Raw genomic sequence first — 12,025 nt, forward strand, 5'->3', positions numbered from 1 at the left:
TGAGCAGTCATTTTTCCCGTTTTTCACAAATCAGAGAAGCAAATAGATAATGATCAAATAATTAACATTCTATAATTGCCTATCTTGTGACCAAACTACAAACTATACCATCTCTCTAAGGTTAATCAACCAAATTATTATTAAACTGTGTACTGAATCCATGTTTATCTTTAAACAGACTCCAGGATTTTCTTTCTCTTGTTATTGCTTCTGCTCTTTTCATTTGCTTTCCCCTGCTCACCTATACACTTCTTTACACATATAGGAATGTTGGAGCAGCATTCGACATCCTCAAGGACTCAGAGACATTGTGCCTCTAAGGCCTTTATCACTCCAGGCTACTATTGCCTTTATAATGTTTTTGAAAGTGAAGGTTTAGAGCAACTCAAATATAAAGAACAAACTGTTATTTTGTTTCCCAAAGGAATGCTTAGAAACCACAAACCAAAATAGTGAGTTATCCTGGAGATAGTAATGAAGGAATCTTCAAGGAGGAAAAAAATATTCTCATGATAAAGGGAAAAGGAACTAAATACACACACACATATCATTCTTTTATTGCTCACCAGAAGAGAAGAGTGAGCTAAGGTAACATAATTGCTCCTTTGGGTGGAAAACTATAAGTGACAGTATTTTTCCAAGTGACATATTTTAAAGTATAGGGGAGACTCAGCACTCTAGCTGTATTCACCCAATGTATTCTTTTCCTGTCCTGGCAACCATTCAGCTGTTTCAAGACTGTGCTCACACCCACTGCCCAAACACGGAGCTGAGGCAGCAGGGCTAGGGATATGTGCTGGATTTATTAACGGGTTGGAGGCCAGGAACTGGCAATATGATCAAGTGGGCTTTGTAGTCTGATAAAAATGAGTTGAATTTCAGCCTCTCCTCTTATTAGTTGGGTAATCTTGGGTTGTTACTTGAGGTGGACGTTCTCATGCGTCCTCCTTGTGGAATAAAGAATTTACTGTGTTTCCCAGCTTCTGGGAATGCAGCTCACAGCTGTCCACCCTCTTCAGGAATTGCCTCAGCTGAAGGTAGCCTTCTCATCCAGGATTGTACCCCCTTTCTGGGCAACCTGCATCCAATGACTTACGTATGCAAGGGTATAAAGACCGGCCCCTTCACCCTTGCTCAGGACAACAACAGGCAATCCCAGCTTCGTGCTCCTTGAAGAGTCAGCTGAGGACTTCCTCAAGATTTCATCACAGCCCTATTTCTTCCTCTACCCAGTCCTACTTGCTTCACTTTCAGTCCTTTCCTTTCCACAGGTGTTTATCCTAAGAGCACTCTCATAAATTTGTGTTTGCTTCTGCTTCCCAGGGAACCCAATGTGTGGCATGACTTAACTTCTACGCTTCAAGATTTATTGAAATGCAAATTCTTATTCAATAGGTGGATCTGAGATCCTAATTTATAACAAGCTCCCAGGTGGTGCCAATGCTGCTGGTCTGCAGAACACATTTTGAGTAGTGAGAATGGAAAATATTAAATAATATCTACAAAGTGCTTAGCACAGTGCCAAGTGTTTGTGTTTGTGTAATAAATGTGTTTTTATTATTCACTGATTATGTATATATAGTGTGTCAAATCAGTAGAGACAATATAGTAAAGTGTACACAAGAAGACTAGACAAACAGATGAACCATTGAACCTTTGATGTCGATAGCCATTTATCTACAAGACATGCCCCCCCCCAAAAAAAGAAAGGAAAAATGAGGACTTTCCTCCTGCTCTAACTCCTCTAGTCCATGTCCCAGCTAAGTGATCACGGTTTACTCCTTGCCCAGTGTATGACTTGATTGCTTCCCTGTCCTCAGCAATGGGTTACTGATCCAGTCATTCCATTTTAAATATCTCTTGAATCCAACCCCTCTTCATCCTCATTTCTACGGCCTTAATTCAGATCCCTCTCATCTCTCAGCTAAAGCACCTCAAGAACCTTCTAACTGGTCTCTCTGACTCCAGTCTGTCCAGTTACAAATCTGCCCTTCACAGTTTCCTGAAGTTGTTTTTTGAAAGCACATATCTAATCATGTCATTCCTCATCTTAAAAGCCCTCAATAGCTTTCGTTGCCCAGAACATAAAATTCACATCTCCTCACATGACATGAGATTAAAAGAACTTTTAATAGCTGGCTTCTTCCTACAACCCCAACTTTATCACTATATTCAGTCATTTTGACTTTTCCACTCTTCCTCAAATGTGCCATGCATTTTCACGTTTTTCGGTGAATGTATGTGCTATTCTCTCTTCCAGGTACAGGCTCTCCTTTTCTTTTTTCGTGTCTTCCTGGCAATTTGTGGTCCTTCCCCTATGCTTCTAAATCATTCCGCACATGCTTCTTTTATTGCCCATGTCACAGAGTATTGTAATTATTTGTTTACATGATAGTTTCCTTCACTATTGTGAGCTCCTTAAGGATAAAGACTTTGCTTTACTCATGATTGTTATCCAGTATATAACACAGGGCCTCAAAAAGGACTGTTGAGTGAACAAAACATTGAATCTGCTTAGTGGGATAAAGTCTAAATCATAATTTAAAACCTTTCTTAAGCATTTGAAATTGGAAGGATCAACATGTCAACATGCATTGTATCAGTAGCCACTTTGGTTTATTTTTTTATTCGATATAAACTTTGAGATTATTATTGTGTTTTCTTTTAACAGCTTTGTTGAGATATAATTCACATACAATAAAATTCAATGGTTTTACTATTTCACACAATTATGCACCCATCATCACAATCACATTTCCATCACTGCTAAAAGAACCCCCCTCAACCCATTAGCAGTCTTTCATTGTGTTCTCCTCCCTCCAGCCCCTGGCAACACTAGTCTACTTTCTCCCTGAATAGATTTGCCTATTCTAGACAATCATTTAAATAGATTCAGACAATACGTGGTCTTTTCTGACTGGTTTCTTTCACTTAGCATAACGTTTTCAAGGTTCAACCATGTTGTAGCATGTATCAGTACTTCATTCCTTTTTAGTACCAAATAATATCCCATTGTGGGGATATGCCAGTTTTTTTTTTAACCTATTCATCAGCTGATGAACATTAAGTTGTTTTAACTTTTTGGCTAGTATGAATAATGCTGCTATGAACATTCATGTAAGGTTTCGCGTGGACTTATGTTTTCATTCTGTTGGGTACATAGCTAGGAATTTGCTGGGTCATATAGTAACTCTATGTTTAACATTCTGAGGAACTGCAAAACTGATTTCAAAAGTGGCTGTACCATTTTACTTCCCTACCAGCAATGTCTGAGTGTTCCAATTTCTCTATATCCTGAACAGTACTTGTTATTATTGTGGTTGCTTTTAAAATTAGTTTTACAATGTTGCCATTTTTACAATTTTAAAAAGTATTGTGAAAGTTTCTCAACTAACCCTGAGTTTATGCAATGTCATCAAGTCTATAGGGAAGTTAAAGATGCTGGTATACCTGGATATGTCAAAAAACAGAATAGAAACTGTTGACATGGAAATTTCTGGATGTGAAGCCCTTGAGGACCTCTTACTGTCTTCCAATATGTTGCAACAGTTGCCTGACTCTATAGGTGAGAACATGATGTTTTATCATGTATGTTTATGTCAAATACACCATTTTCTTTTTTGGTGGTGTTGTGGGGAATATAGTAATAAATCTCTTGCACTATTCAAGATAATAAACTAGTATTTTAAAATATCTTATCTGTGGTTGAAATATTATCTGTGGTTGTCAAATTTAAAAATTAAAATGATCCTACCAAATTGACATATTTTAAAAATTGTCAGATCTCCTAAGTTGTAAAATGTTATTGTACAGAATATATATATATATCTTATTATTTTTAAAAGACACATTGTAACATATTAAGATTCATGAGAGTAGATGATTTGTCTGTTAGTTTGTAGTAAACAATACATTTTTTGTTCATAAATTTTACATGAGTAAAATAATGAATCTAATTTAAATAATGAGGAAGCCTTTCTTTTTGTGTAGGTATCTTGCTAATATTTATGAGAACACTCAGCTAGGAGAATAATCTTCAAATTACTTAACATGGGAATATACCTTTTAACATATGTTTTGAAATAGATGTGTCATATATTCTAGAACTTAATAATGCTCTTAAAAATTAAGTCACAATCTACACAGCCTGATTTAAGGGAAGCTAGAAGACAAATGGTTTCACAATTTTTTCTTCAATATGTTATAATTTCCATTTTCACCATTCTTTCAGGCTGATAGAGAATACTAGTTTTAGCAAAATTACAATGTAGCTTTTTTTTCCTAGATTTGCTGACTTTCTAACTGACATAATCACATATGCTATAACAATATTTCTCTAACCTCCTCCATAATAAGATCTACCTTGGAGTGCTATTAAACATTTCCACATTGCCAGGCCCTTTCCCTGCTAATTATGATGCAGTAGGTCTGTGGTGGACCCTCTGTCCTATATTTTTGTTAAACATCCTAGGTGAAACTTGTGATCCCGCAGGTTTAGGAAATACTGTTTTATGTGGGAGCAGATACTGAAGTATATTGATTAGAAAGAGCATTCTCTGGTCAAGATGACAGAGTGACTTAATACATAACCTTAAACTCTTACTCAACCACCATTCCTCACCACTCCAAATATGTAGTGAAGATAGAAAAACTATACATATTCAAAGAACGTACTTTTGTTCATTACTACCTCCTCATTGCCTAGAACTATGCCTGGCACATGGTAGGTAAATAAAAGAATTTAGCCATGCTCAGAAAGGATAAACATCTATCTGAACCAGAAGTAGAATAGAAATACAGTAGAAGACCAGGCCTACTGAGCTCCAGACCACAAACAGCAGTGGCAACCACACATTCATTTCGTGTAGGGAAATAAAAAGTTAAAGGTCCTTAAGATGGAATTAGGTTACAGGAGATTGAGGCAAGGACTCCTTTTCTGTGAAAAGAGACTGAAAAGATCTACCAGCACTATATGGATCTAGATGGAAGGAGAGAAAAGGTACAGATTAACTGCGAAAATTATGGCAAGTCACAAGTAGGTTTGGACTGGATTTGCAATATCCACATAAAATGAGAGCACCAAGTTGCTAATATAAGATGTAGTTCTGAACTGCAGAAACTTGAGGGTCGGGTGAATGTAACCTGAAAACTGCCAGACATGTAGACATGAGCAGAGGTAAGAAAAAAACATTCACCCTCACAATCAAGCTTGCAAACAAACATTTCAAAGAAAAACCAATGCTGTTACCACAACAAAGACTCAAAAAAAAAAAAAAAAGGAGAATTTACACCAAGGCAAACAGAAGTTATCAAGCAATATAAAAAATGACTTTAAGGTAAAATCTTCAAATAGACAAGAGGAAGTATAGTACTGATAAAAAATAATAATAAAAACTTATAAAATAAAAACAGGAGCTATGACTAACAACAGTGGTTATAAAAAAAAAAGCGATTAGAAATCCTGGAAATGAAAATGTCAAACAATGAAATAAAAAATTCAACAGTTATGATAAAGAGAGGATTATATAGTCAAATACAGAATTGTAAATTGGAAGATAGTACTGAGGAATTTACCCAGAACAGGCGTATAGAGATTTTTTTAATGGGAAATATAAAAATTAGCTAAATGACAAAGAGAATAGAATGGAAATTGCAGCTACTCTTATATTCAGGAATTACAGACATAAAGTAAAAAGGAGTGGCAGAGGAAGTATTAAAAGATAAAATAGTTGATTTCTTTTTTTTCAGAATTAAAAACACTAGTAATTTCTCATATTAAGAGCACACAGATAGTGCTAACAAGGATAATTTTTTTTTTTTTTTATTTTGGCCCAGGCTTGTTGTTGTGAAACTGCAGGGATAAGGAAAAAATCTTGAAAGTTATTGTAGAGCGAAAAGAATTTATCTACAAAATAGTATTTAGAGATATGACATAATTCTCATCAGTAATAATAAATTATAGACAGTGGAATAATATCTTCAAAGTACTGAGAACTAAAAATGCCAACCAGATTTCCATACCCAGCTAAACATTCAGTCAAGAACAAGGATCAGATAAATATATTTTAACATATACCAAGACTAAATAAATCTACTTATAAAAGATGTGCTTTGCTCAGAAAATAGAAAATCAAACCCAGAGGGAAGGATGTAAATGCATAAAACTATGGGAGCAATTAATTTGTGCATTAGGTTGGTAGGTCTAAATAACTAAAAACCCATTGCCACTGAGTCATTTCTGACTCACAGCAACCCTATAGGAGAGTAGAAGTGCCTCGTAGGGTTTCCAAGGCTGTAATCTTTACAGAAGCAGACTGCTGTATCTTTCTCCCGTGGAGGGACTGGTAGGTTCAAACCACTGACCGGTTAGCAGCCAAGTGCTTAACCACTGAGACGCCAAGGCTCCTTTCTAAATAACTAGTGAATATAAAAAAAAATAACCTTTTATATTTAAAATATTGAAATGAAAAACATGGAAGAGGGTTGTTAGTGTTAAAGACTGCTAACTAAGGTTCTTACCTTATTCAGGATGAGGCTAGAGATAGTGAATAACTTTAGAATTTGCAAGAAATATAAAGTTAAGTAGACATATTAAAATTTTAAATGTATCTACTTAAATAGAAATGGAATCTATACTTTAAAACCAACAGAGGGGGGAGGAAGTAATAAAGAAAACGTTATTCATATAGCACAAGAAAGAAAAGGAGAAAAATATAAAATAAAAATATTTGTCATAAATCACAATAATGAAAAGGATTTAAATGGATTAAATTTATTTATTAAAAGGTCGAGAATTTCAGACTGGATATTTTTAAATTTAGCTATATTCTGATTAAGAGACACATCTAACAAAAATGCAGAAATATTGATTTTAGAAAGAAAGCTGAAAATGAAGTGATGTTATTGACATGATATATTTATTTGTTTAAAATATCTTATTTTAAGAAAGCAGACTAGGAAATTAACCTCCTGATCTAGGGCAGACAGCATATAGAGGTTGTCAGGCTAGATACTTAGCTGGCAAAAAACAGACTAGGACAGGCAATTGGTTTTACATTATTTAGGATCTGAATGGTTCTGGAAATAAGAAACTCACTGTTACAGTAGTTCATTTCCTTTGAGCTATCTTTGGACCTTATTGATCTCTCAGGGAATATTGTATGTTATACATCTGAACAGTCACTGATTATGGAGTAGAATGGCTGACTTTCCTAAGAGAACTTCTTTCTTTGTCAAAAGGAGTATCTGGGATAAGGGACTAAGAACTCTGTTCTGAGACCCTAAAATAATTCATTGATGCTAATTGGGTGGGAAATTGCATCTTGTCTTCCTTGTTTGAGCATGGATTGGTTTATCTGGTAGCAACTAAAATAAAATCTTTAGTTTCTTCATGCCTATTTTAGTTCCTCAGCAGCTGTGGGCTAATCGAAAGGAGAGAAATACACAGCAACCATCTCTGTGTGCTGAGTCCCTTTCCTTGAGCTGGTCTCAGGGAAAATGAAGGGGACACCTTCCCTCTTCTTCTTAGCTAAAGAGTCTTCTTGTAGATAGAAGAGAGACTCAATAAGAGAAAGTTTTTTCCCAAATATTTTATCTTACTCAATGGTTAAGAGCACAGGCTTTGTAGTCAGATTACTTGGGTTCAGTTGCTGGCTCTTCTACCTTACTATCTGTGTGAACCTACACAAGTTACTTGATCTCTCTGTGCCTCAATTTCATCATATATTAAAATCATAGGATTGTTTTGAGGAACAAATGAATTGATATATGTAAAATTGCTTAAACAGTACCTAGCACATGGTAAGTACTCAATCAATGTGAGGTATTATAATAATATGATAATTATTATAATTGTAGTAATTGCAGTCGAGTCGATTCCGACTCATAGAGACCATATAGGACAGAGTAGAACTGCCCCATAGGGTTTCCAAGGAGTAGCTGGTGGATTTGAACTGCCAACCTTTCGGTTAGCAGCTGAGCTCTTAACCACTGTGCCACCAGGGCTTCTGCATAATAATATGATAATTATTATTATAAAATTAGAGTTGATGACTGTATATCTATTTGGCTTTCAAAATCCTATTAAATATGTTCAGATGCCATGTAAATATTAGCTATTTTAATAATAAATTATAATAATGTTTAATACATCGGTGCTAATTATATACTTATGTATAAGTAACTAAAATTGTAGTAAAAGGCCTCTTTTTCTTTATCTACAGAACTTCTTAGTTGGGACTATAGGATGAAAGGGTGGGGAATTGAGGAAGAGTGCAAGTAGAGAGGAGGAATAGGCTCAAATACGTTTGATTGCTGTAGAGTGGAAAAAGAATGTTAAAGCAGATATGATATAGAAATGTAGTAATTATCTCTCAAAGGAAGACATGAGAAGGTGAGGCTGGTGGTTTAATTCTACTCCAGGGACAATCGGATTCCTATAGAAGCTCTAGGCCCTGTCCAAAGAGTACTCCTTTCCATGGAATATGTGAGTAGCAAAGTAGCCTCATCATAAATGAGTGAGGTTCCTTTAAATTCACAGATGTGGGGCTGAGCCTGGAGGCTCAACTTGCTTCAACTTTTAAAAGTGTAGAAGCTTCTGTCATTTGTCAGAGCCACTACTCCATTCAACAGAAAAATCTGTTGCATCACCCTTTTGTCCTCAATCCCCAAGCTGCCTTATGGTTTTCTTACCACTACTTCAGCCCCAGGGACCCCGATTCTCTTAAAAGATGCTCTACAACCTGGCTTCACTGTGTTTGTCCAGCCATCTGTGGCACAGCCAAAGGCGTCTTGCGACCCAGTCAAGTGACTGTGGGACTGTCAACTCTCTTCTATTCCTACTGGTGAACAGCGACAATAGTCTGATCAGGGCCACCAAGTCATAAAAGAAATTTAGTTGTAATTCTTATTCCCCTTTTTAATTGCTACTATTAATGAATAAACTCAGGTGTTCATTTATATTTCTGAGGTTAATATTTTAGCATCCAAACTAGAGAAGCTAAAATAATTCAATCATCCTTTGAACATAGATGAATATGAAAGTGGGTGTTCAAATTTTAGAGATAAATTACAGCAATGTTAATTACCCTCTTTGCCAGGTGCTACTGTATTGAGCAGTGTATCCTGGGGGCACAAGCTGATGTATTAGCTCTGAATATTGGAGGCATTTGCTTACAGAAGTCTGATAGTGATAACATTTCTCTCCACTAGAGTAGAGAGCCTGAGTGCTTTTCCAGAATATATAACAGCATATCAAAATTTAAAGTGCAAAACAGCTTTTATTTCAAACTTGTTGTGACTTGCTCTATGACTTTAAAAAACCCTCAGAATACTTGAGGGGGGACATAATCTATAGCAGGGTATCTCAAAGCATGTTCAAAAAACAGTAGCCTTTCAAGATACTCTGCACACACACACAAATTCCACAAAAATGTTTGGAGAGTCACCTTGCTTCATTAGTATATTAAAAGCTCCTAGAAAAACTACACTAAAGAAATGTTTATTTGTTTAATTTGGCATCTCCCAAACACATTTGACCATGTAAGCTTCTATAGCTATCAGAGTAAGTTTTCTGCAGAACACAGTAGTCTACAGCAGATATGCCTAGATCCAGTGTAAAACAAAAATTAATCAACAATAAAAGGAAATTTGTATTCAAAAGTCAATGTTTTGCCCTCGGATTTTGCCTATTTAAGTCATGTTGATACCATTAGGTTATGTTACGTCCAGCTAAAGAAGTTGATAATGGCAAATGCAGTTGTTCTTGAATTATTCTGTGTCTGTTAGTCCTCAAAATCCCGAAAAGAGAGCAAGCAGTAAGGATATGGAGGGCATAAATCATCCAGTAAAGGATACATAGTTGTAACTTTAATTTTTCGCCAGTTCTACTTGGTATACTAAAGATCACGAGTTTTTGTGCTTACTGCTGATCCAAGTCAAGGATTTAGGATACGGAAGAGTATGAGGTCATATATTGTAATTTTCCAAGGCCCTAATTATAAGCATTACATTGCAATACCACAGTATCCATTCATCAATTATTATGCTTAATTCAGATTTGTTTTCAATTTGTATCACAACAGGAATGTTAGTTATTAGTGCTTAGGAGTTAATTAAATATTAAATCACAGCCAGCTTGAAAATTTTCAGCTGGTTCATTTACTGCACGATAGAATAGAGAAGTGTTAGAATACTGTGTCAACTCAGGTTTCTATGGTGCTCTGTTTTGTTTACTTGTCTGCACCCAGAACTACAACTGATGCAAGCAAATGTTTTGCAACTGGAAGGTCTTAACCAGCTTATACTCAAATATCAGTTTGTAGGTTTATATAAGCAGAGTGCAGCCAATTAGTGTGCCAAGCATTTCATCACAAGTGATTTATTTTTTATATCTCATTTCTTGTCATAAATCTGCTCTCGTGTATTAATAAATCTTCTTCTCTATTTTAGGACTATTGAAAAAACTGACTACTCTAAAAGTAGATGACAATCAGCTTACAATGCTACCCAATACAATCGGAAAGTAAGTGCCAATGTTTCACACCAGTTTCTAAAGCCGGAAACAAAAGCATATATTGCTTTTTCTACTTCAAAATATTTTCTACATTAGATACCAATAATCTTTTTGATATGTCGACTTATTTTAGACCATAGTTTATTTATATATATGTATGTATCTTATACTTATTTTTATATCTGAACATTGCACACTGGCCCTTCTGTGCCTGCAATAAGCCAGGCTTTTTCCCACCTCAGGATTTTCTTACTTGGTGTTACCTCTACCTGAAATATTCTTCCCTCACTCTTTACAAAGCTGACTACTTCTCATCTTTTAGGACCACATTTTTAAACTTTAACATGCATTCAAATTACTTGGGAATTTTCTTTAAAAGGCAGATCATGACCCAGCAAATCTGGAACCTGAGGGACCTAAAATTCTGTATTTATTACAAGATCCCAGGTGATGTCAGTGCTGTAGGTTCATGGACAACACTTTGATTAACAAAGCTCTATGTCTGGATTAAGGAGCCCTGGTGGCGCAACAGTTAAGTGCTCGGATGCTAACTAAAAGGTCTGTGGTTAGAACCCACACAGCGGCTCGACAGGAGAAAGACCTACTGATCTGCTCCCATAAAGATTTCAGCCTAGAAAACCCTATGGAACAGTTCTACTCTGCCACGTGGGGTCCCTATGAATGGAAATCAACTAGACGACACCCAACAACAACATGTCCAGATTTAAATATCACCTCTACGGGGAGGCCTTTCCTGAATGTCCTGTCAAATTAAGTTTCTTCTGCCACCACGAACACTCTGGCAGATTTTCTCTGTCCCCGTTCCTGTTTTGTCTCCTTTACAGCACTTTTCAAAATTTACAATTGTATATTTTCCAAGTCATCTTATTTCTTTATTCTGTCTCATAAGTGCACATACCACAGCTCAGTTAAGATGATTTTTGCACGGCAGCTGCAAAATTGTAAAAGCTTTTTAAAAATTACAAGCATGCGATTCTAGTTTACTTTTGGTTTTGATTCCTATCCAGTTCTGGGTTAATGAATGTTCTTCGGTAAAAAGATGAGATTATCAAAGATTAATGATGTTTGTGATGAGTATGGCTGCATTTCTAGGACTCTTATGCTCTTACTTTCCCACTAAATGCCTTGATTTAGAGTGAAAATACAAAATAAAAAATGGGGAAATTATGCAAGTGAATATGGATGCTAGGTTATTTAGCATTCACACACTTAGTTTTATTATCATTTTCTTTTTTTTATGATAATTATCTTGCCCTTAAAAGTACAAAAAAGATTTATCAAAGATAAATGGGCCTATTCAGTTCAAAGGTTGATTACTTGTTTAGAAGTTTAAAGGTTAAGAATCCATCATAAAAGCTCATTTTTTAGTGATTTTTCAATGCTATTGTCTTCCTGTGATTATTGCTTCAGGGAAAAGACAAAGGAAGTATTGGAGGAATTGACTAAAAAAACAAAAAAAGAGTACAAATAAAGCAATAATATTTTATAATG

At 35.5% G+C, this 12,025-nt stretch overlaps 1 protein-coding gene across 2 annotated transcripts in view; it reads left to right on the forward strand.

Moving 5' to 3' along the window:
- Positions 1-12,025, forward strand: part of LRRC7 (leucine rich repeat containing 7) — a 348,184-nt gene that overhangs the window by 210,949 nt on the left and 125,210 nt on the right. For both annotated transcript variants that reach the window (XM_023730981.1, XM_023730986.1), the window contains exons 8-9: positions 3,421-3,565; positions 10,450-10,522. In XM_023730981.1, coding sequence (XP_023586749.1) covers positions 3,421-3,565; positions 10,450-10,522 — 218 coding nt within the window. The remainder of the gene's footprint in view (positions 1-3,420; positions 3,566-10,449; positions 10,523-12,025) is intronic.

This window comes from Trichechus manatus, unplaced genomic scaffold, assembly GCF_000243295.1.
Source record: "Trichechus manatus latirostris isolate Lorelei unplaced genomic scaffold, TriManLat1.0 scaffold00003, whole genome shotgun sequence".
In the NCBI taxonomy this organism is placed as follows: Eukaryota; Metazoa; Chordata; class Mammalia; order Sirenia; family Trichechidae; genus Trichechus; species Trichechus manatus.